Source organism: Ixodes scapularis, unplaced genomic scaffold (assembly GCF_016920785.2).
Source record: "Ixodes scapularis isolate PalLabHiFi unplaced genomic scaffold, ASM1692078v2 PGA_scaffold0__279_contigs__length_252992795, whole genome shotgun sequence".
Taxonomy (NCBI): domain Eukaryota; kingdom Metazoa; phylum Arthropoda; class Arachnida; order Ixodida; family Ixodidae; genus Ixodes; species Ixodes scapularis.
In genome coordinates this window covers 44,429,880-44,455,803 of record NW_024609835.1, presented here as the reverse complement: position 1 = coordinate 44,455,803, position 25,924 = coordinate 44,429,880, and the positions used below count along the sequence as shown (strand labels likewise).

At 43.4% G+C, this 25,924-nt stretch overlaps 1 protein-coding gene across 2 annotated transcripts in view; it reads left to right on the top strand.

Annotated features, from left to right (window-relative positions):
* The window catches only part of LOC8040008 (centrosomal protein of 152 kDa), a 48,408-nt gene extending 23,578 nt beyond the window's left edge, over nt 1-24,830 (top strand). For both annotated transcript variants that reach the window (XM_029974475.3, XM_042286992.1), the window contains exons 19-22: nt 454-711; nt 2,880-2,946; nt 8,053-9,997; nt 24,637-24,830. In XM_029974475.3, the coding sequence (XP_029830335.2) occupies nt 454-711; nt 2,880-2,946; nt 8,053-8,477 (750 nt within the window). In that variant the 3' untranslated portion in view covers nt 8,478-9,997; nt 24,637-24,830. The remainder of the gene's footprint in view (nt 1-453; nt 712-2,879; nt 2,947-8,052; nt 9,998-24,636) is intronic.
* Nucleotides 24,831-25,924: the final 1,094 nt, after the last annotated feature.

The window sequence follows — 25,924 nt, the reverse complement described above, 5'->3', positions numbered from 1 at the left end:
CATCATACATAAAATATGTTTCTGGACCCGGTAAATGTTGGTGGCTACGGGTCATGTGGTTGGTGCCACTATAGGTCACACAATGTCGCCACATTATGTGTGTCATGGATGTATGCTCTGTCCACAACGGAGGTGACTTGAATTGTTTGGGGGAAGAGTATATATTTTAAGTTACCCAGATATTCATCCTGGGACAGTACACCCATGCTTTTCATGTACTCTCATCTCTCTTACAAATGCATATAGCACAGCACTATGGTTGTTTTAAACTAAAAAATATTCCAATCCTGTTGTCAATTACTGTAAAAGAAAAACAGACGGGCACTAGGATTTGATTGAGGTCAGTGGCTTTCTACATTGACTTGCAGCAGATCTTTAAAGTTGCTATCGTCATTTGTGATCTATTTCCTCTGTATCTTTAGTTACATTTAGTGTAAACTTTTATTTTTCAAGGTTGTGGAAAAGCTGAAAGCAGACCTTCACAGTAAAGAAACTGAGTTGAATCAGCAAGTAGCCACGTTTACTGAGAAGGAATCCAAGCTAAAAGTGAAGCTCCTGAAGTACCAGAAAAGCCTCGAAAAGGTTGAGAAGCATCACAAGGATGAACTCCTGGCTCTTGAGAGGCGCCATGCCGACAAGCTTGCTTCACTGCAGGATCAGCTACGACAACTCTCTCTCAAGTCTTCCAAGAGCTCAGACGAAAACTCACAGGTGAAAAGATTTTTTGCAAATTTACTGCCACAGCATGCCTGCATGTTTCGTTTCACAGGGTTTTTACTAGGTAGGCATGTGCCAATATATAGGACATTTCAGTTTGTATAATATTTAGAGTGAACTGATTACGGTTGATTATACTCATGTGATCACAAGTGTCTTTTAAACAGCAAGTAACAAAACAGTTTGTTAGCAACTTAGCATTAAATCTAGGTATGTCCAAGTACCTAGTAATTAGGTGTTTGAGGTCACTAAAAAAAATGTTACCTTCAATAATTCTAAGTCACAGTTTTAATGCTGTCTTTCCATATCCCCTAGGTTAGCACTAAATGCTCTGCTTGGTGGCACTAAATACAGTACTTCATTACCACTAACAAGCCAGAAAGGATATTGTATATGTAGTTGATGGTACTTGTATTCTAAATATAAGTGTTAAGGAATGTCGAACCAACTTTCATTTTGGTGTGAAGGTGACCCTTGAGAAAGACATCCTTGACAGTATAGCACTGGTACTGTTGAGAATTTCATATCTAATTATGTAGGAAAAATTACCTTGTCTAAAGGCACTTTCTGGGTATATTCTGTGTACCCAGAAAATAAGTCAAAGGCGCAGGAATGAGAACAGAACTATTGGCTAGCAACTCTGTTTAAACAAGATCTCGCTTGAACACACCACTTTCTAAGACCACACGCTCGAGCATTCCACAACACTGCAGAAATCTTTGTCATCAGATATTTCACTTTTTATGCATCACTGTCAGCTGTGACAGTTGGCTGATACTATTACATTTTCAGTCAGGTTGGAATGGGCACCATTATCAGGTTTACTATCCGCCATGACCGCACAGTAGTGGTTTGGAAGTTTTGTTGTGTTTTGGTTCTCTTCTCGCTGACGTCAATTGTCGCTCGTAAATAACTCCCACTGGTCACTTCGATGGCGCTGCAACTTCCTTAACCAAACTTCCTTACCCAAAACCAGCAAAAACAAGCCCTTTGGATGGAGCTATTCGCTGGAGGCAAATACTTAGGAATTTCTGCCATTCAGTTTGAAGGGAATAATGAATAGTCTACAATTTGAGGGAATATTCTAAACCATAGAATATTTACACATGGCTAGTTTCAACCATTTTCAGTTATTCCGACAAGTTCTCGAAACTTATGTGGAGCAGTGGGGAAAGATGTAGGTACAAGGACATAGCCCTGGAACCTGGGTTGGATGACCATGTACAGTGCTCAGCGAAACGATGTGGACCATGAGAGCGCGTCGCCTCGCGTGTCTGTGGCGCCATCTGCCAGGAGAGGCGGTCTATCTGGTGTTGCGAGTTGCACGTGCGCACGGCTGAGCCAAGCACACGGCAACAGTTTGTGCTCGTGTATAGGCAGGCTTATGTTTCTAAAGGTTAAAGTTGTAAAAAAGTGACTACCATTTGCGGTGATCTCGCTATTCATACTAAATAAATGTAGTGTCATGGCAGGTGTGTCCTTTTCATAGACTGAATAAATAAAATGTCCTCCTTTTTCGCTGTTTTCTTTTTTTATATATTTGGGGCACTTTATAACTTCACATCTTGAACGACAGATAAAAATTGTGAATGTCACACGATGATTAAAGGAAGTAATTTAGCTTGAGACTCATGCTTTGTTAATTGCCTATCGAGGGCTGCACCCCGAGCGCGAACAGCCTGCTTGGCTCAGCTGCGCGCATGTGCGACTTGCGAGTCGCGACACTAGACTGCGTGGCTTATCCCGGCAGATGTCGCAGCAGGTATGCGAAGTCACGCGCTCCGCTGGTCAATTTCGTTTCGTTGAGCACTGTACACGTTCAAAGCACTTCTGTGCCAGGCCCCAAGCTTTCTACGGTCTTGAGTCCATCATTGGAAGGGTAATCTCATTGAGAAATCTTTGCAAACGAAACTGATTCAGGTTATGTGTGCTGAACGTGCATGGAAAGACGGTGCTCTCAAACTGGTAAACCCTGGGGAAAAAAAACAAAAAAAACTCCGTCTGCCACGAAACATGTGAATGCCCAAAACACAAAAGTTAAAATGTGGGAGTTCTGATTAGAGGCTGGTTAAAAATTGAGTACAAGAATTTCTCATGGAACTGCTAAACAAGTACAAGACATTTCGTTTTAAACCCAAACATTTTTCCCTCTTGTCTACCAGGCCAATCTTGCTAAGGTGATGGACAAATGGAGCGACTGGTTCACCAAGTGCCTGGACAGGATTGACAGTAAGCCCTGCGATTTTCGCAGATTGTCAGTGTTCAATCAGTGTGTCTTTAGACCATTCCGATTCCCCTATGTGCTACCATTGTTGTCCACTGGGCTGTGCGATCCGTTCCGAGCATGCGCAGTAGCTCTGCAAAATATCAGACACAGTCATGCATGCGTCCACAGTCCAGTGGCACAGCATTTTTTTTTTCTGCGTGATATATGCTGGAAAGATGTACTTACCAAGTGGTCTTGTACATGTTATATTTGAAAAAGATGATGATCACCCTCCGTGAGGAATCTTTTATTGATTTACTCGATTACCTTACTTGACACCAAGAATGGTTGAATGACTACTTCAAAGATAAACCATCCCTTTGTTGATTGCGTCACTAAGTTGCGTGATTATCATTATTCTTATTTCAGCGATGCTATTGCAAAATTGTGATTTGGAGCCATTTCTGGGGCATCTAAAAGAGATTTAGGGGCACATAAACATGAAATTTCGAGAGCTTTTGGGCACCTAAATATTACTTTCCAAAGTACTTTTAAGCATGCAGTTATGAAATCCTATGATCACCACCTAAATTTAGTTAAAAGAATTTTAAAGTTTGCCAATCTCCTACGAAGTTTTTTGGGTGGGAGGGGGGGGGGGGGGGGGTGCTGTAGACAGTATAAACCACTATGTAATGTTGGTCTCTGCAGGCTTAACTATGGAAAATGTATCTCATTCATAGAAATCCAATGTGAGGGATTACTAAACAGATCTTTCATATAAAAAGGTTGACACAACTTTTGATGCAACTTAGTGTGCATTGTTTATTGTAAACACAAAGAACCTACCAAAGGCCGGCCCCTTAAAGCATTTGCAGCTTTTCGTTTATGATTGCCGATTTAGTCATCTTCTTGGAAAGGCTTCTGTTTGCCTCAGAAATGTTCAGGTTTCATGTGGCAAGGATAGGTGGCGCAAGTCACCGCCTAGTTCAGTTAGCCATGTATTTTGGCGCAATATGGTAGATTTTTATCAGGATGGCGCAGGAAATGGCCATCGATGCAAAATGGTGCATTTGGCGCAGGTGTGGAATCACTGTTATTTGATACCATATTACATATATGCATTCATGATAACACTTGTGGCTTTAGTGAATAAATCTGAGGTGCTCCTGAGGCATTATTTCTGTGTTTTTATGTTAATTGACAAGCACAGCATGTCCCCCCAAAAATATTTGCAGCACATTTTTGTTGCAAAAATAAACCATGCATTGCCTAACGCTCAGTCTGCACCCAAATGTAGTGCAGGCGGTCCAGACCAGATACTAAAGTTTCAGAACTTTATGGGAGACTTTCTGAAAATTTGAATGGGAAAAGTGGGCCCATTCTTGGTAACTGGCATTATTCAGCTCTATTCGAAGGCTCAGGGCTTCCGCTCCTGCGCCAATTGCGCCAGTTTGCACCAAAGAGGTATTCTTGCACCATCCTAAAAAAATTCGCAAAAATGCCCGAAATCGCGCTAAACTGATTTAAAATCAGGTAATGGGAACTGGGCGGCGTCTAGCGCCACCTACCTTAGTCAAGCTGAACTTCACTTTGGCCGAAGCAAACGCAAGACTTGCTGAAAATATGACCAAGCTTGCAGGTCTGAATGAAAAGCTACAGAAACTTTAAAGAGCAGGCTTTTGATAAGCTCATGGTGTTTGGAATAAACCAGGTATATATGTTAGATGAGCAGTTTGATAAGCTCTTTGTGTTTGAAATAAGGTGTAATAAGTTAGATGAGCCGGTTTGTCATCCATTTTATTGTGAAAGCAGTGCCTCCTAGTACCTTGCAAACTTTTTCTGAAAGGTGTTGATTTTCTCATTTCCAATGTCTTTCTGCAACCAATATATCATACTTGTGTGAAAAACTTACTAATGTAACATTTAGCAGCATCGAAAATTGTCAATCTAACCTAGGTTCTCTTAAGTACTAGACTTAGTACACAAGTGCTCAAAAGTGTTCCAAAAAATTATATTTAAGTGCTCGAGAGTGCTACAGAATTGACATTCGGGTGCTCCAAACTGCTCCAGAATGAATATTTTGGTGCTCCAAACTGCTCCAAAATTAATATTTGGGTGCTCCAAAAATTGCTCCAAATCTGGTCTCGGCAGTAGCACCACTGAAGGCTCCATTGGCCACCATTTTACCATTGAAAATTTCAGAAAATCACCTACAACTTTTTAATTAAATAACTGCTAATTCCGAAACTGGCACCTGGTTGGGGTGTTAATTTTTCGGGGAAACCCTGTACAGACTGCAGAAACATGCCAGTCTCTGTGGCCCTCGACAGTAATAATTACAAGTCATTTTGTTAAAGAACACATGCAAAGGAAAAAAACTTTTTTTTTAAACAGGCTAGATGGAAAAAGAATATTATAAAACGAATTTACAACGAAGAAAAAAAAATTTAGAGCTATATTTACGGCGCAAAACAAATTTGTAGTTGGCGCCCGCGGGAGCCGCCGCTGGTCATGTAATAGGCCTGTGCGCCGCCGCCGCACGCTGAGCGTTGTGCGACGCCGCTTCGACGCGTTTCTCCACGCCGCCGTCGCCGCCACAGCACAAGTTCGTCTGCTTTGGGTCGCCGCCGCCGTCATCTGACCGCCGCACAGGTCTATCACGTCTGCTTGTGCTTTTTCAGGAGTTTCCTTTGGGCTCTAAAAGTTACTTATTAATCTTAGTTTTTTCACGGTGTCTAGCGACCGGGAAAACCGGGGAATTTTAATTACTGGAAAAAATCAGGAAACTGTCAGGGATATTGTCAAAAAGCAAGCCCAGTCAGGGAAAATGACCCGGAAACGCCATCGAGTGCCCTGAGCAAAGACTTGAGAACTTGTGGGCAGAAAAATAAGCGACTAATTCTGCTTAGAGCGGAGCTTGCGGGCTCTGCTCACCCACTGCTACTCGTGTTCTAAAACAAAAGTGTTTGTATGAAACCCACCCCCCGCAATAATGCCTCATGGCGAAGCAGGTTTTTTTCTGTAAATAAAAAAAATAAAAAAATGTAGTGTGCTACCCGATGCAAAGGGAACAGCCGACAAATCCAGTCCTAGCCTTGGACTCGATTGGATTGAGAGCGCGACACTAGACTAGATCTAGTTAGAGCTACTAGATTTAGTAACAAATGGGAAAGCCGCAGACTGCAATCCAATTTAAGCCGAAAGTATCCAAAAGTGTGCATCTTGCGGCCATGCGTCATGCTGCCATTCGGTTATTGACGTGTGTGGTTGACTGTCGTGTTTTCATTGTGTTTCCGGAAATAGCTTCTTCACAGACAATGTCGGCGGCAAGAAAGTGCTCGTTTAATCCGGACTGGACGAACCCGAATATTTCGGAATATGCAAGTTGGATTGAGCCCGTGCGAAATTATTGTTACAGTGCTGAATGCTCAATGCCTTGTGTTGTAATGGTCTTATATATTTAACCGCCTCTACAATGGTCTGGGAATTTCGCCTGAAATTGTCGGGGAAAACCTAGAAAAGCCAGGGAATTTCAAAGTAATAATTTGCTAGATGCCCCTTTTTTTTTTTATACTTCAAACAAAGATGATTAAGTTACTTTTAGAGGCCATAGGAAGCTTCTGAAAGACCGCAAGCACCACGTGACAAATAGAGACTTTTCCGCGGCACCTGCAGGCGCCGACTACAAATTCGTATTGCGCCGTAAATATAGCTCTAAATTTTTTTTCGTTGTAAATTCGCTTTATGACTTCCTTTTCCCAACCAGGATGTTAAAAAAAAAAAAAAAAATTTTTTCCTAAGCATGTGTAAGCAAAGTAATATTAAATTTCCTTTTTCATTACTTAGGAGCAAAAAAAAAAAGTGATAGACCACTATGTTAGGAATATGGGAAAAAAAAAGTTGTCTCCAGCGCCAGCTTTCTAGCTTTGGTATCACTTTGGAGTCTTGCGAGCACGCCCAGTCAAATCGTGACAGAAGGCAACGAGTGAATGCTGTGGGGGCAGAGCTTCTGGCACATTCTTGAACTTATATACGGCTATACTATAGCCTGTTGTGGATTGGTTAAAGCATTACAAGCTCGCCCCCAAAGCCCTCCACTCTTTCCACTTTACCAGAGCAAATGCCTAAGAGGAGAAAACCCTTGTTCATGGCGAGCAGAGAGCTTCGTGGGAGGGGCTTGTCCCGCTTTTCTTGACGTGCAACAGACTATAGCGGTAGTATGATCAGCCGTAACCAGACTGTAATTCTCATCACGGATAGAGGCCCCTTCACGCACTCGCGTTTGCTTACAACCGAGTTCTTGCGATCTCTTAGAACGAGAGAACACATTGGCATGTTGGCAGCATCTATGAGGTGACCCCGCAACTGCATTTCACTAGAGCAGAGGTTTCGCGGTACTTGCGACACGAGATGTACATAGTATCTACGAGAAATGGTTGTTTATAACATTGTCAAAAGGTTTCCGAGCCCAGAAAGAAAGAATGGTGCGCAATAAAAATCGGAAGTATATACGGAAACGCCAAGGTGTTCGGCGGCTAGCCGATAGGTGGCGCCAGTGTGCTCTCCCGTCGCGAGAGATCACTCAGTTGTAAGAAGTCGCAAGTCTGTGAACCAGCCTGAAAGGGGCCATGGTACGAATTTTGGGCTAGATAAATGATTTTAGATGGGATTTTACTAATTGCATATTGTTTAGTGGGCCATAAAAAAGTAAACCAAAAATTTATTTTTCAGTGCAAAATTTTAAAAGGTAGTGGACTAATTCGTGGTGAAAAGACTAACGTCTTTTCATTGCGATACCAACCCTGCGTCGTTCAGCTGTATGATCCCGTCAACGATCGATATGTCGGCGAATCCTTAGATTCGCGTTTGTGGCCAATGAGTGCCGTGATGGCACTCATCATCATCGTGAATGACAAGTTTCATGGTGAGCTTAAAAAACACGATGGAAGCTCGGAGTTGTCGCATTTGGTGAAATACTACGTTACGACCACGTCGTTTGTCAATTCGCTTTCGAGTTGAGGAGGAAAGCTAAGGAGGGAGAAGTTGAAATATCATTTTGCGGTGTCTTCAACGTGTCGGGCACGAGTCCTTCCTCTTCCGCTAACGTTGGCGGAACTCCGGCATTCCAGAAGACGTGTGCACCTACATGGAGGACGCCGAGCGGGCGAGGAAGGCGGAGGTGCGGCAGCTCCTGCAGGGCTACCACGAGTTCCTGGCCGCCAGAACGGGCGAACCGAGGGAGGAGCGGGGCCGGGCGTTGGGCACGCCGCCGCCCCGGCGCTCCCGACCGCCGCTCATGACCACGCCCCCGGAGAAGCTGTTCCCGGGCAGGACGGACCCACACCCCGAGAGGCACCGAGCCCACCATTCCGAAAACCCGAGCGCAAGACCGGGGCCCAGCAACCCCGCGTTCGCCACTGGTGCAAATGCCGGCGGCTGTTTCCCCAGACACGTTCGGAGCGAGAACTTGGACTTCAAGTTGACCGAACTCGACCTCTCCGCCCAGTCTGACGGCAGCGTGTTCTTCTCGCCGCCGCCACGAGAAGCCAAATAGTGCCATCGCATGCCTGGAACGCCGGGCTCTCTTCGAACTTGGGTGTGCGCGGACGCCAGTGTCTCGAGTATTAAGGCTGTTTCTGTCCAACTGCGACAGAATGTGTCGCAACCTCTCGTAACCGCTTAACGCACTGGCCCCATTTGTCGGTAGCTTGGAACACATCTGACCCGTGTGTGACTACACCGAAGGTTTTGCAGTATCTGCGAGGTAAACTCTGCACACCGTTTATGAGAAATAGTTGCTTATAGCATTGTTAGAACTATTTCGAGCCTATGGTGGAGGAAATGATGAATAAAAATTGGTAAAAATATACACGCGGGTCAGAAGAGTTCCAGAGCTACCCAATATAGATGGCGCTGGTATGCGAGTGTGTTAAGCGGTTATAGGTGATTGCAACACTGTCGGTCGCAGTCGGATGTAACTGTGTGAAGCAGCCTTTAGCGGCAACAAGGATTTGTTTGCTCGGTATTTGAACGGGGAAAAGTAGGTGTTCACGCGAGTGCCATTTGCCCACAGGACGTCTACGCCTCCGTAAAATGTTTGTACATTGTTCTACTTGTGTTCCTGATCTCTGGTTTGTTAAGTTATGAGTTGCGCAGCTGAATGCATGATTATTTAGAGCACCACTCCCAAACGAGTGTTTACACCAGAATGTATTATAAATTTGTTCGACCCCAATTGAAATTGTGTGACGTGTTTTTAAAACATGGAAGGCTCGATCTCGCAACGTTGTTAGAGAAGTGAATGAATGTAGCGTTCCAGTTTTATCGCTTTTATTGTTTTGGCCAGGCTTTGTAAACATACGCTCAACTGGCATGTTCCATTCAATGTTCCTTCAAGTTTTTACGCCCCGGTAGGGCTTGTTGTATGATTACAGGAATTACTGTATGTAATCGCTAAATGTAGAATCGCATTGAAAGTGCCATTTTTATTTAGGTTAGCCCGAGCCCGTATCTCTTAGGTCAGTCGAAAAAGCCGGTTTGTCGGAAGTGCCACGGGGAAGGGTTGCGAGAACATTGTGCCGGAATAAAAAAAAATCTGGACGCTCTCCGTGAAGAGTCCTTTCTGTTGCTTACCTTGGATTTACCCAGACTCGCGAGTCTAAACGAATAAACCTGCGATCAATTCAAGTCCATTCCACAACACAATATTCAGCGAGTCCCGTGTAAAACACCCTAAACTCGCGTGCGATTATTTACATACGGGCACTTTGGCATCAACTTCCGGTTGTATTTCCGTTTCGCACGGAGTTTGCGCAGATTCTGGGGGCGTCGAACGCGTTGCCATCTTGTTTCTTCGGTGTCGTAGAAGGATATTTTATCTGTGACAATCGGTGTATTTTCGCGGACGGTGCGCTCGTTCGAGTCGTATTTTATGATCTGAAAGACTCTTCTACTGTGTGAGATATTTATTCCTGTTGGTTCCGGCCTCATCGTTCGCTGTTCTTCAAGTGGAATAGCCGAGTCCGCGGCTTAGGATGGCCAATAAAGATGACGAATATGATTATCTTTTCAAAGGTAAGCGATTTTCTGTTTATTGCTTTGTAAACTCGGTGCCAACGCTTCGCCTCAAATCGATGCGAGTCGATGCAAAAGTGTAGTTTGAGCTAGTGTTCTAGTCGCCGGATGCGCTGTGTTGAAATTGGGTGAGGCATTCGTAGGCTTAATTTCTTACAGCCCGACTGTTCATCTGCTGATTTTTACCACGAATACGTTTTCTAAACTCAGTCGGTGCCCCAAGAGCTCGCGCGACCGGTGCGTTAAAATCGTGCACGTTGTCTGCTTAGCGAGGTATTACCATCCATCCCCGTAATGAATGACATTTGTGTCACCTAGTTCCCTAGGTTTGTTTTCTCGGTTAAAAAAGTGCGCGCGTCTTACCGCCAAGCTTTATTCCCACGATTCGGGCTCTGCGAGTTCCCCTTCAGCTTAAATTAGTGAGCGTTGTGTAATAAAACAGGCTTGTACAGACCCTGTCCCTGCTGCAACGCCTACTAACTCGTAGGCCTACTCATCTCGGATCTTGCTTTTATTTTCACCGAGGTTTGTGTCATCCTTCGACGTCTCAGTCATGGGATCTGTCTTTCCGTGCGAATGTGCAGAGTATTTGTCGCAAATAACGAGGCGCTAATTTATTTGACCGCCGGCTTGAAACGGGTCGAAGTTCATTTTTCCTTATTTCTGACTCAAGGCCGTAAACCCAGGAAAATGTAGTCGACCAGCGTTGGGCTTGAGAATTACCATACCGCGTCACGCTCACTTGACTGCCTCTTCACGCGCGCACACACCGTTTCGGAAGGACCGAAATTCGTATCGGCGGCACGTCTCGCGCTCTTTGCGTCAACATGTCAAGTCTTAATTTGTAGTCCTTTATTAGATCTTCCTTGGAGATACGCCAGTCCGTCCCGACCGCGTTCTCGCCTTGCTGTGTTAACGAATGACTCGTCCAGAACACCGCCACCAGTGTCAGTGGTAACCATATTCGCTCGACTCCTTTCAAAAGTGCGACCGGGATACGCCCTCGACTCCCGCAGGAAATTCCTCGCGATAACCTTTTTTTATGATAAGCGCTTTCGTAACGCGGCGCTTTCGTCACATCGACGATGTCACCGTTGTGTATCATGCGCGACATGTCTGTCACCTTGAACTACAGTACTTGAACTGTGTGTCAGATATCCATCATATGATTACTCAGTTATCCTCGTCTTTTTTAATGTGACCAGTGGTGCATTGGATTTTTTCGATAATTGGGTGGAAATGTGCATTTAAAAGCCGGCAGTCAGCATTCAAACCATAGTGTTCTGAGCTGTCATGTTAGCAGCGTAGTTCTTCGTTCTATGTTGTCGTGTTAGCAGCGTACTTAGTTCTTTGGGTCTTGATGTCGCTGGCCTGTAATAAGGCGGAGCCTCCGGGGCAATAACGGGGGCGCGCGTTAACCCATCCGCCGCGCTGCGCTTTACGCTGCTTCGCGGCGACAGTCTGAGGCGGCTCATTACAAAATATGTGAACCCACATGTGTGTGTGCATTGGCCCACACGTAAACGCAGCTTCGCGGCGCCCAACTATTCGCTAAAGTATCATTCGGTGAACCGCCCCCTCAGGAGGCTCCGCCTTATTACAGGCCAGCGACATCAACACCGTTCTTTGTTCTATGCAAACCTGGGGCTATGTTTGACAAGTGTTTCATTTGTCCTAAAAAGAAACGGAAGTGACGATATCGCATCTGATTGGCTAGCACCTCAAATGACGAAAGAGGGAGCTTTCGTCATTTGAGCCTCTAACCAATCAGACGCGATATTGTCGTTTCCATTTCCTTTTAGGAGAAACGAAACATTCGTCGAGCATAGCCCCCCCCCCCCCAGCATCTCTTCAACCTGTTTAAATTACCTCACTGAAGTCACGACTGCGCAAGCGTGATTACAGCGTTTCTGCCTCCCTACCATCCCGTTAGATTTTAACGAGAGATTGGATACAAGACTCCTATAGTGATACCGCCTTAGGCATGTTTTTACTGCTTTGTGTATGCAGATGGCATGTGCTGCATATGCTTTCCTGTAGTTATCTTTTAACATGTAAGCGTTTTTAAGACAATGGGTCAGAATGCAATAGATGCTGGGAATGGACACTTGGAGACATTTTATCATTTGCTTTGCTCTGCTCCCACAAGCGGGAGCAGAGCACTACAATAGATTAATCATTGGTGTAAGCCTGATGTATAGTATTAGTCAAGTCTCGTTAACCCAAATAATGTAGATACCCTTATATTGAAAACCTTTTAAGGGACGAACAGGGTAAATGCATCAATTTTGTCATTATTATGGACAACTAGCATTATGGCCGCTTTTTTGGGAAAACGTGGCTGCCCATATTAAGATCACCATACTTCATTTTTCTTCTCTGATGCATCACTTAAAGTTTGTGCTGTCATCAATACTGAGTTTTCATGTGGATTATCATTTTTGGGGGGTAGCTTTCAAGTGAAATCAGCCAGACTTGTCCCAGACAGTCTCAAGAAATCATTATCAAGGCTGGGGCTAGCAATCGCCTGAGCCTAGGCTCGATAACTATTTCCTGGGGCTCTCGGATAAGATCCACTTGTTTCACTTTAAGCATTATGGGTCTGCTGTTTTGGAACTCCTAGAGTTGTAAAAAAATGGTTTAGAAAAGCACTTTGACCTGTATCTTGAAAGCTGGTCTTCCACATAACTTGACAATTTTCAGGTCACACTAAAGCTGCTGGAAGCGTACGAGATTCTATTGTTTGGCTCACTATTGTTTAGCCCGGGGAAGTAGCTGGTGACAATTTGACTGACCCAGATACTATTGTATGATAAGAATGGAAAGTTGGCAACCTTTAGGTTGGTGTCTGCAGTCCCCCACTGATTCAAGCAAATTCATTACTGAATTTCTTTTTGAACAGTTCTTGTCCCTTTTAGAACTAAAATGCCATAGCAAAGATCATGGAGCACATTTTTGTATCTAGTATCCCAGTTGGCTCAGTCATAGCTGGCCCACATCAAACAGGATGTTTCACTTTGTTATATTCGAGTAATTTTAAAAACATTCCTAGCAGAAAAGTCGGGGCGGACACTGGAGACTGGGCTCCCTCCTCTCCAGCGTTTGCTCTGCTGAAGTGGAAAGAGGTGGGAGAAGCTTCCCCTAAACTCTTAAGCTGTCGTCGACTATGACTAGGGTTTGGATTTTTCGGTTTCCATTTTTTAAAAATTCGGCATACTTTTATTGGGGTTTATTTTAATATTCTATTTTCGGTTTTTTTCTCTCGGCGTATATTTATGCCCACGAAAGTTTATCAGCTTTTTTTGGTGAATATAAAATAAACACCAATGGACACCGGATCAAATTATCCTTGTAACTCTGATATTTGTGATTATTCAAAGAATAACGGTACAGATACACTGAAAAAGAAATCGACACTTCATTTGGCAAATGTGTGCAACTGTAAAAGAAACGAGAAAGAAAAATACAAGTACAAACAAGTCGGGTATGAAGCCTATATGCCCAAAATCGTGGAACTTCACCTTGTATATCAGGATTACGTGATGTTATTATAGTGCACACACACTTGTACTTTCCCAGGTTTTCTTTGTGGATCCGGACTCCTCTTTCCTGTTAATATGACAATGAGCTTTGAGAATGCCCTCTCAACGCTAACACTGGACATAGGCAGGCTGAGGAGATGAGGCGCTGCCTGCACCAAAATTGGCCGTCAACCAATTGTGAACGCCAAAAGAGACACGGTGCGACGTTTTTAAGCACACCACAACATGCAGAGCAGGGATGGGCAAAATAATGCAAATATGTGTCCAAATACAAATACAAAATACTTTGTCAAAAATGCATTTAATTACAAATCTAATTGCAATTCAAAAAAAGCATTAAAGTACAAGATACAAATACAACCAAATGTATTTGGTCTCCTCCAAGTACTTTTCCCAAATACATTCCTCAAAATTTGCGTCAGCGACTTCAGGGCACCTGCAACAGGTTTTTGGGTATCATTTTAATTTTGCATCGCTCACTTGGGAGTTAGTGTGCGATGCTCTAGTAACGTAATAGAAATATAATCACAAAAAAATGTAATCAGCTTGGACGTAATAGGTGAAAAAAATACAGAGCTTCAAGCAGCTTTTTTTGTCTTACATTTTGGTATAGACCAACAAAAAACCGAGACGACCAAGACGCGCAGTACTAACTAGAGAATTTTTTATTGCAACTTGCACCAGTTACGAAAATCAGACGATTCGCGCATTTAGAATGTTCCAGGCAAAAATATGGATGGAAATCAGTCTGGAAAGCATCACAAGTTTTCACAGACACTTATTTAGCCAGTCTGCCTGTGAACGTCAATTTCGTCACTATTCTTGCCCTGGACTAGCACCGTAATCACAAAGTCACTAAACGCTTGTGCTTGATTGAGAGACACTGCATTCGGTGCAGAACATAGTTTTCTTCCTGCTCTGGACAGTGCCTTTAAAATTAAGCCGGAGGGGAAAAAGAAAAAAGCCCCATGGCCGAATAAAGGATTTAGACTATATCTTAGAACCACACGCATAAAAGCAAGAATTGTAACTTTGGCAATAGCATTTATTTAACGTAATACAGGCAAGTGTTGCAGGCGCCCACGGTGAGCGAAACGCGAACTGCCGCAGGACTGGTGCATGAAGAGATGAAGAGTTTCTTGGTTTGCTGTTGCCATTGGCGTTGAGATGAAGAAAGAGCAGCTTTGGACACTTCTTAGGATGAGCAAAATGAATTGGGACAATAAATTTGAGGGATGTATTTTCGCCCACAAAATTGTATTTAATTACAATTGTATTTGAAATACCCACATATTAGTATTAAAATACACACGTCAGATACATTACCCAATTTGTAATTAAATACAAATGCAAAATATACAAAGTATTTGAAATACTGCCCATCCCTGATGCAGAGCTTGCATCAATTCAGTCTTCCTAACGAGTTTGAAAACACGCACGTATATGGTGAAGTCATGAGGCATTTCGGACTTCATGTTTCGATCAATGATGCGCACATTAAACCAAAATGTTGTGATGGCATCCGTGTATCCCATTCATTCGGACACGTTTCGATAGACACCGTCGTTCCACTTTTTCGCCACGGCTCTGCGGTACGACTGCAAGGTCAGAGTGACCTTTTCCAGTTAAAACTAAATTTTAAAAAATAAATTCGACATACTTTTATCAGCCTTTATAGGTTGAAATCGAAAATGCCGAACTTAAAAACTGACCTTTTTTGGTCAAAACCGAATTTCCGAAAATGGATTCGGCGTACTTTTATCGGTTTAAACTGAAAAATCCCAACCCTATGACTAAAGCTGATACAATATGAAGAAGCTCTAATTAATTTGGCAAGCATTGTGTAATTTGTTCGAGAGGTGTGCAAATAGTAAATTTTGAATAGAATTTATATCGAATAGTGCTGAATAATGGGGAAAAAGGTTGAACATTAAAGGGACACTGACAGGGTATTTATGCTCGCCGAGGTTTTTAGTTGTACGTGACATATGAGAACTCAACTACGCAGAACAGAATTTGCGGCTCGAAATTCGGTTTCTTTCGCCCGAAAACCGCCGATCAAGAACTGGCCGGTTCGAGTCTCGCTCACTCTCTTTTCCGCGGTCACGGGCCGTTTTCTAAGGTATCGATGCGACCACCAAATTTAATCAAAGTCGTGGGTCACTGAAGGCACACACTCAGTATTAAAAATAGAAAAAAATATGAAACCCATTTTTTGTGGCTTCTAAGAAGCTGCAAATACGTTGATTGAAAAAAAAAGTTTCACAGGCAACCGGAAGCATTCTGTGCGTGCGTCGTTTCGCGTATCGTGGGTCTCGCAGGGGCGGCGATGGCAGCGGACGACGGGCGTGGGACCTCTATTTCAGAACTGTCGTTCGCGGTACTGGCGAATTCTGTCTACCTTTAAAAGAGAAATTTGGGACTGATCAAAAGAATTGGTATTCATCCCGTACGACACGCCCGACCACCAAGCCGATTTGCACGAAGACGTCGCCGAGCCGTCGCTCCCTTCTCGTGGCTGAAGACATCGCTCGCGCAAACGTCTAGCACGACGTGTCTACTTCGAGTTGAATATGCACGCGTACGATTTCTTTAGGAGGTGAGAATGTCGCCTATGCGTGGTGCATCCCGACTTCGACCCGGGAGTGCTTTTGCTAGAGGAAAATCGGCAGCAAACTTTCCAACTTACAGTTTATCGGCTAAATTATTACTAAGCAAAGAGATCCCCTAGTTTCGATATGCCCCAGTAGCTTAGCGGGAAAGACGTCCGCTTCACACGCTGCAGGACCGGGTTCGATCCCCCGTGAAACATTTTTTTTTTTCATGTTTTTCGATGTCTACATTTCTTTTTTTTTTTTTTTACAATTATCACTGAAGAAACGAAAAAAAAAAACTAAACAAAAAATAAATAAACAAATGTTGTGGACGACACGTCGCTGAATTAAATGGTATGGGGTTTCCTTTTTGACACCTGCGAACTCAATGTAATCACTTTCCACAAAATGCAAGGAGCATATAAATCAGGTAGCGTCCACTTTCCGATGTGCCCGTAAATGTTCTACAGGAATTGCAGCCAGCCATTGGTCCCGATCCCGTTGATCTTTCGGAAACTCTGTCGCACAATGCCACTTCTGTTTCGGACGCAGGACATGTGAGCCAGCTCTTCACGCAACATCTTGGGTGTATTCTTTTCGAAGCCGATCAAAATTCACCACGGGCACTCACTACTCATCTCCAACTCCTCAATGTACAAAACAACTCATCTTGGAGTACAGAACAACGAGCGGAACATACATAACTGCGAAAGAATCCCACGGCGAGCAGTTCCCATACGCCGCATGTCGTCTGCTACGGAAAGGAGAAAGAAAAAAAAAAAAACGGTCGGGTGTAGCCACGTGACTTCCGCCACTCGCTCTCTTCTCTCCACTTCTCCGACCTCCGTCGGGTTTCGGTTTCGGTTTCGAGCAGTTGCGTCTTTTGGCTTTATTAAAAAAATACGCTACTCTGTTGCAAAATATTAATTGGGTAGTCCTCCGACACCATAATGAAGCGCCTGGCAAAAAATTAAAAAAAAATTTTGGGGGGTGTCAGTGTCCCTTTAAAGGGGCACTGACACCCCAAAGGTCGTATTTATTTTTATTGTCTAAAACGATGCAAGTTGTAGTCATAGACACGCAAAAAAAACCGCATCGCGAAAAAAAATTTTCCCGCGCGCGCGCGCGCCTTTTTATTTTTTGGCGTTTGATTTTCCCGCCTCTCGCCTCCTCGCTTCTTTTGATCGGTGACGTCAAAAATCAGGAAATTTAGAAGCTTTGTAGGCGACATCTCTATAACATTTAATTACGGCAATCTTAAAACATGTTTTTTAACGCAATTGCGAACGCACTACGGCCCTTCTTTTTGAAATACCAAAAATCGGGAGTTCGTTGTGGTGCCGTCTCCTGGATTTGAACCCTCCAACGGAAAACAGGCGACACCGCTCAAAACCGGTCCGCCGCAACGCCGGCGCTAGCCGGCGCTCGCTCCTATCCTCCTCGCTTTGGGTCGCCATGGCAACAGCAGGGAGTGGTGACAGGAAAGTGGACTCTCAGGTCTCCTCAATTTTTGACGTCAAGGCACCGGCGCCGATCGCGCGGGAACTTCGAATTCGGCATTTGGAAATTGTTTTTTTACTTCACGAATACTGAATTCCCAAATCTCAAATTTTGAGGGTAATGTCCCGGCATCGTTTTCAATCGTTTCGGATAATAAAAAAAAATATGATTTTGATGTGTCAGTGCCCCTTTAAATCAAATACGAATGCCAAACTTTTATTTTTAATATTTGTAAAACTAAACAGTAAAGCTGTATAGGTGAGAAAAAAAATCCCGGGTATTCGTCAAGCGCATTTGGGAAGCTTGGAGCATGACTGCTTTGTTTGAGAAGCACAAGAAGCAAATTACTTCTTGTCAAAATTGTTCATTAGTCATAACTGTTGAGCATAGGCTTGATTTAGATCCATCTCAAGGCCTGTAAGGGCTATTTCACCATATGAACTGCTTTCCTGAATAAACCTTAATTTTGTCAACAGTACTAAATATTTGATTAATTTAATTCTGACAATTTTATTCAATTTGAATTTGAAACTTCAATATTCACACACCTGAAATTTATTGCTTATGATTGGTACTTGGCCACGAGTGGCATAAGATATGATTCAGACATGTTGTTCGGCATGCAGCAAGAAATGGTGGCACCTTCAGAAAAGTTGCCGTATTGCGAAGTGTGGTAGGTCATAGCATTCGTTTATTGCCTAAGACGTATTGGCAGCCCCGAGTACTCCAACACTTGTGTGTTGTAGTCTTGTTGGACAATAAAGGATGCCATTATGCGTCTCAATTTCGTCACTGTCTTCCTTAACCACTTTTTTTGTTGTACCTGTTTTTGCAATTTTTTGTTGACTGGCATGTCCAAATGTCTTTGTTCACCTCCTCCAGTGGTCCTGATAGGCGACTCCGGAGTGGGCAAAAGTAACCTGCTGTCGAGGTTCACGCGCAATGAGTTCAACCTGGAAAGCAAGAGCACCATTGGGGTGGAGTTTGCCACACGCTCCATCCAAGTGGACAACAAGACGGTCAAGGCGCAGATCTGGGACACGGCTGGTCAGGAACGCTACCGTGCCATCACTAGCGCGTGAGTGTGGCGCATCGTTTCGGCTCTAACCAAGTTGTGTGCTTACAGGCACTACACACCTGACGTTGGACAAAAGGGGTGAGAAAGCATTGTACCACATTTGGTAAAACAAAAAAAAAAAGCTGTAATTTTGTTGGGTATGCACGCGACAGAATGAATGTGGCTAAAATGTTAGTTGTCTTTTTTTTTTTTTTTACGATAAGTTTCGACTGTGTTGCCCGATTAGCCGCTTGTCAAATGACAAAGTGCTTAGCTATAGAAAATAATTTACAACGGAAGACGTTTTTCACACTCTCAAATAATGTGTTTACCTATGGACAGGACATGAACATAGTTTAGCCAGTGCTGACATTCTAACAATATATTGTACGTACCACACAGTGCAGCGTTACCTGAAAATAATTTACTTGAGAAAGATCTCAAATAACACTGTCAGAGTCGCTGACAGTCACATTTTGACGATCGGACTGAATCTAAGATGACCTCGTTTTAGGGAGAGCTTCTTTTTTTCATGCCAGTACCAAGGCAAAAGAATAAACACGACTGACCCGTTTCCTACCACAACCCGAACGACTCTTTTTAGAGATGATTGGGAAGGACTCTCTGCAGATTATCTCTGGGAGTGGAAAGAACAGTTGTCATTGTTTGCAAAATTGCGTCGAGGGCTGTTCAGTGTCCTTCCCCTAATATATTTCCCGTGAATGTCGAGCAGAAACGCTTGAATGGCAGGCACTTACCAGCCCTATTTCTCACAGTGGAAGATAACACAGAAAGGGTATGCAGCATGCATAAAAACAATTAAGTGGAAAGTTTTAAGAGGGGCCAGAAAACACAAAACATGGGTAAAGAATCGTGCTGAGGAAGTCCAAGGGAGTGGCAGAAAATTTCTGGCTGATAGAGGGCCCGAGAGTTGCACCAGTCACATCAGCAACATGGCGGTGACCTAGGGACGTTTTTTGGAAAAGTGTATGAAACAAAAAACAGTAAAAAATCTTTTCTTGCACTATTTTATTTTTTAAAAACTCAAACAAATAGAGGATCAAAGTGTACCACTCAACTATCGCGCCGTCTTTCAAGTGACGTCACTGGGGTACCACCCTTTGGGTTCTGTCTTTATAGCCCCCAGCCACTCCCTCCGCGATTGTAGACTTTTCAAGGATTGGCATCATTAAAGGTTAAGGCGAGCGATTTAGACAAAAGACATTTTGCCACGGGTTTGATGGTGAGCGTAGAAGTAGAGGGGCGCTGCTTTTTTTTAATTCCACATGTACTCCAATAACACGACAGCATAGTTCCCGTAACCGCCACACGCGGCTGCAGGTCGGCAGATAATTTGTTTTTCCTCTGCGATTACGCGGTGGAATAGCAATTTTTCGGGGGAGGGTGGTGCATTTTTTCTCACTTGCGCCTAGATAAACAATATAAAAAATACAAGCTGCAAATTTTTTCAACGTTAAAATTGTTGCACTACCGCTTTAAAAAGCCCCACATCTAGGCAAATTTTCTACCTTAGATAAAACTTTGGCTCAGCCAAAGCACAATGGAAGGCAGCGGGCTCGTCCTGGAGGTGGGGCTGCTACTGCGTACTTACCTGTCGCCAACTATAGCGATAGCTTCAAGATGCAGATAACTCGAAAATCAGTTATTTCCTAGCAAGCAAAAGCACTGCTGCTCGTCTCCAAGCTCTTATTGGATGAGGGGAATTGTACCTCATCGATGGTGCAATAACAGTAGCGGCTGTGGGCATACCACTTTTGTTTAAGCTGATCGTCCATGTTAGTTCCAGGATATCTCTTGCTGCTGTTGGAAGAACTAAAAAGAAGAAATCAAATGTATGCATACTACTTGAACACACACGAATGAAGCTTGGTAACTTTGCTCGCTTGTATGTCAGTCACTGCCAACGTTGGTCTGTGCCCGGGCGGTGCTTAAGATCAAACTCTGCATTTTATTCTGCGGGGATGCAGAAAGGAAGTAGCATAGCCAGCAGCGAGGCAACGAGACACATATGTTTATTTCATCAAAAGCACCGTCTTATATACATACTAGTGATGGGACGAATCTTTATCCGAAGCGAGATTTGGAACTGAATCTGAAGATTTGGAAAGATGTGGAAGAGTAGCCGAGTCTCAAGCGATTCAGAACAGTTCGGAAAGATTCGGAGCGTTGCCATGGTCGCCAGATCAGCGGTCAAACATCGATGAGTGTTTCAACTTTTCGTGATATTAAATTCACTAAATTCTACAAGTTGCACAAAATAATGTTGTAATATAATATTATAGTAATAAATGAAATGTTCCACTTTGTTTATATTATTTTGGATGTTTGTCGAGCCAAACATAGCGGGAAAGTCGGTTCCGGATTACGACCAAAATAGGCATGTTCTGTGCACGTGGAAATATAAGCGCATGATTTCATCGCCGCAAAAGATTGATGCCGTATGTGCTGTTCGGTAGACATATTTCGTGCCCATAATTAAGGTCATAGGGGCACGCACCACACAAGTGCGTATGTTAGATTAGATTTTCTCCAACATCTGTCCACTAAGGTATTGTTATCGGAACACGGGAAACAATCTGAAACTCCTTGTGCCATGCTTTTAATCCCCTGTAGTGCATCTGCACCTTTCTGATTAATGACATCAGATTTTGTTACAGTAACGTTTCACGGCCGACTTGCTGAGAACGGAGAAACGACAGTGCGAATTAGCAACTTTTTTTTCGCTGCCGGTGCGCGGTCGAAGTTGTGACGAGCAACATTCATCTCGCTCTCGCGCCTTACAGGTACAGATATACGCAGCTCTAGACAAGGAGACAAATCATTTCCTTGCCTGAATATATTTATTTTGTGTTGCACCACATTACGTATAATACAGAGCGTTTTGCTACATCTTACCGATCACTGTGAAACCGCACAAAAACCGAGACCATGCATTGGTTAAGCCTACGGCAACCACACCTGTTTTTAAACAAGCACTGTTTAAAAACAGGCCAGGGTTTAGAATGACAGTACATACCATACGTTGACATAAACAAGACGAAATCTGGTTATATGCAGTAACAGTACCTAAAAAGAACACAACTGACTGCATTCGCGAGGCTTATGACAAGTTTCACGCTCCCGTCTGCAACGAGTGACGAATTTCCGAATCTGCTGAATATTCGTCGTGGGAAGTTTGGAAATTTCCGAGTCTGTCAGAATCCAAATCCCTGGCGATTCGTCCCATCACTAATACATACCAAATGTAGTTAACAAAACACAGCACGATGACCTGAGTGAGCCTGTCGTCGCCTGTGATAGCAACTATTTGACACACCCAATGCAGACAGCTGTCACACAACATTGCTATGTGGAAGTCTCAAGTGTCTTGAATGCTTTGTTGGGACACTGTTGCTGCTTCAAAAGCTTTCTGCGTCTCAAAGGTATGTTGAATAGACTCGGTAAGGTTTCTTAAAGACGTGTTGAATGAATCTGGTGGGGTTTCTTGAAGGGACAGTGACACAATATTTATGCTCGTCAAGGTTTTTATTTGTGCATGACACATGACAGCCTAACTACCCAGAAACAAATTTGCGGCTTTCTTTTAGCCCGAAAAGCGCCAATTGAGAACTGGCCGATTTGAGGCATGCTCACTCTTCTCGGTGGTCATGTGCCATTTTCTATGGTTTAGACACAACCACCAAATATAATCAAAGTTTTGGGTCATTAAAAAAAACATTCAGTATTAAAAATAGAAAAAAAGATATGTTACTCATTCTTTGTGGCTTCTAGAACGCTGCCAATACGCTGATTGAAAAAAAAAAAAAAAAGTTGCAGAGTTAGGGGTTTTTGTCAACACCCTCCTCCTCTATATTTCTTCTTCCTCCCCAGTTCAGTTTCGGTTTCGATCTCGAGCAGTTGCGTTTTTGTACTTGATTAAAAATATATGTGATGCTGTAGCAAAATATTGATTGGGTAGTCTTCTGACACCATGTTAAATTGACTGGCAAAAAATAAAAATATTTCGGGGTGTCAGTGTCCCTTCAAAGGTAGATCGGATGGATCCAGTCAATTTTTCTGAATATATGCTGGATGTATGTGGCATAGATAATTCTGATAACTCTAAAGGAAGAGGTTTGTCACGTTTACATGCATAAACATAGTGGCTCCAGGAGGCCCATATCGCTGGTGAAGCTGTAATAAACACAAACAAGCAGCCAAATACTTGCGAGGCTGTTGTGTGGTCTCTTTAGCCTCATTTTGCAAGAAAACACAGCCGTTGGGCGTCTACAAAAGAAAACTGAAGTTGGCTACTTCAGAGCAAAACAAATGTTCTGAAACTTTCTTTTTCATTATTTTTTGTAGCTTTCTTTATCATTCTTTTATTTTGGGATCAACGATGTCAGCGCCAGGATTCGCTGTGCTCCCCAGGCCCACTATAGCTGTGTTGGATTGATTTGGAGATGAAAACATGGATGGGCAATGCGGGAGATCATTCGCTACATTCCTCTTACTGCTTTGTAGAATGGCTTATGGAATTAGCAACATGTTGGTTGTGTCGCTTTTCATTGCATCAGAGTCTGACGGACTTGGTAGAAAATTATGGATACGTCTACGGCATGTATCTTCGAGAAGCTTGGCCGGGTCCATCAGACATACTTTAGACACAGCGTAAAAAGATTGGCTGGTAAACATGCCCAAACAAGTCAGTGTTGTGGTAGATTTTTGTCCTCCTTTTATTAACATTTTTTTTTATCAAACTAGTAAACATATTTCCTATGACCGACATGCTGTTTTCCTGGTTTTTAGAAAAAAATTGTGGATCATTAGAGCTGTTGATGCTGCTGGATCTTGTGGACCAGTGTGCACTTGCATGTGTAAACACCTCTAAGTAAATAATATGGTCTATATGAATGCACTGACTGTCTTGCACCATCCAGACATTGAAAATAAAAAAAAAATTTTGCTGCCTGAAAAGAGTGGCAGAAGAGGCTTTGCTAAGGGATTTGGCCTAGGAAATAAGTAACTTGGTAAGATGTCAATAAACATTTTGAGGCTTTCATTCTGCCATATTGTAATGTTGCACAATTTTTTTTTTCTCACTATGCGACATTAAGTATTGCTTTATCTGGTAGCAAAAGAGCTTCAGTTTCTTTTGTATGCTTCTATATGCTGCCCATGCTCAGGACTTGGGAGGTCTCATTTGATCATTTGTCATATATCAAACATTTGGTATTGGTCAGGGTGGGTCTAAGTTGCGCAAGATGTGTACATGTATTGTTACATGTACTGGGCTGTTCTCTGAACTAACATGGCGAATGTTTTATGGCCCCTCTATGATGGGAAGCATCCTTTATGCATTCTGTGAACTATGTTCTAATTTCTTTCTTGACGACTTTTCATTTCCTGACTGTTTTACTTTCCTTGGAACGTTGCAGTATATTTCCTGTCCGCTATATCTCCTAGTGACTACCTTTCCTGTCTCCTAAATCTCCTAGTGACTGTATTATGTCCTAGAATATTTCCTGGTGACTTTTTGGTCTCTATCTTCTACTGTACTATCTCCAAGTATAAACCAGTATTCAAAGTCCTTGCCCCCAGCAATAAAAATGAAAATTAATCTCAAACATAGACTGTTGTGAAGAGAGGGGCTGCGCATTAAAGATTTTTGCTTTTTACAGCACTCTTAGCATCTGTGTTCTTGGAGCTTCGTGACTAAGCATTTCTGATGTTCCTGCACTGTGAAGTGTGTAAAGGTTTCTAAAGAAACTGAGTGTTGCACAAAGTGCAGCCCCCTGTTGTGTTGGTGTCAGTATAAAGAAACGTGGTGGCACCCATGGAACAGAGCAGACACTGGTCTGTATATCCAGTCTCCTGTGCCTCTTGCAGTCTCCAGTGTATCTTAGTGACTGCCCTGACAGCGTGGCTTCCTTCTTGCCGGCGCAGGTATTACCGGGGAGCGGTGGGGGCTCTGCTCGTGTACGACATTGCGAAGCACCTGACGTACGAGAATGTGGAGCGCTGGCTGAAGGAGCTGAAGGACCACGCAGACCAGAACATTGTCATCATGCTGGTGGGCAACAAGAACGACTTGAGACACCTCAGGGCCGTTCCCACCGACGAGGCCAAGGCGTTCGCGGGTGGGTGTTCTTTCCGAGAAAGAGAGAACCAGATTTTTTTATTTTACTCTCTGGTCGACTGCATGGCGGAGGAGAACGGGTCGTACAAAACTAACAATATGAAACTTAACAACAAGGACAAGACAGAAATCAGCTTACGGCACTATACAATAGCTTAGTAACAGCGGATTTGAATGGAGTATAGGGCCGAATTTTGACAATGCAAGTGGGTAAGTGGTTTGTCTAGAGAGGCTTTGGGAATGAATGACTCGTGGCATGTGTTACTCTGGCACATTGGTATGCCTACATTATGAAAATGATTGAGACGAAATGAAACATAAAAAGGTTTAGTAAAAATATTTTGAATGCATGACGGGTTGGTACAAAGGATCTTCGAAAAAGACAGTCGAGAAATTTTTTAACGCAAATCGGGATTGGGCAACGGCAGGTGGTTGTATTTTATCGCTTGTGCTGGGGGGGGGGGGGGGGGGGGGTGATGGTGATGATGCGATAACGAGCAAATGCTTGCATGTCCTGGTATCGGCTGCCAGCTCCTTTTGCTTCTCTCTGCTTTTATTTTTCTGGTCTTCATTATGTCCTTCACGTGTGCTGTAGCATTTGTTCAGTTGCTTTGCAGTGTTCAGTCCTCCCACACTGGTTTCTCCTGTTGCTCAGTTCATTTTACAGCAATAGCTGTTCTGGGCTCTTCCCACCACAGGAATGACGTCCGTTGTTTATGTTGTAGTTGTAGGCTGTCCATCGTTGATGCTGCCAAATCCTTAAAAAGCATCACCTGCAGAAATCGAACCTGGGTTCCGCTGCGTGCGAAGTAAAGGCGTCACCACAGAGCCACGCCACAGCATTAACAACCCGTTCTATACTTAAGGCTTATGTAGTACCCAATGCCCACTGCACGCGCTCTGAAAAAAAGGGCAATAACAAAAATGTTGTAGCACTTCCATGCCAAGAGCTTGTACCGGAAGGGACGCTCTCATGTGTTCTGGAGCAAAAAAAAGTGTTCTGAACGAAGTGTTTATATATCTATTTTGTTTTTGCAGTATGCAATGCCTACTGCGTGTGCTCATTGAAAAATAATAGCCGATAAAATGCTGTCG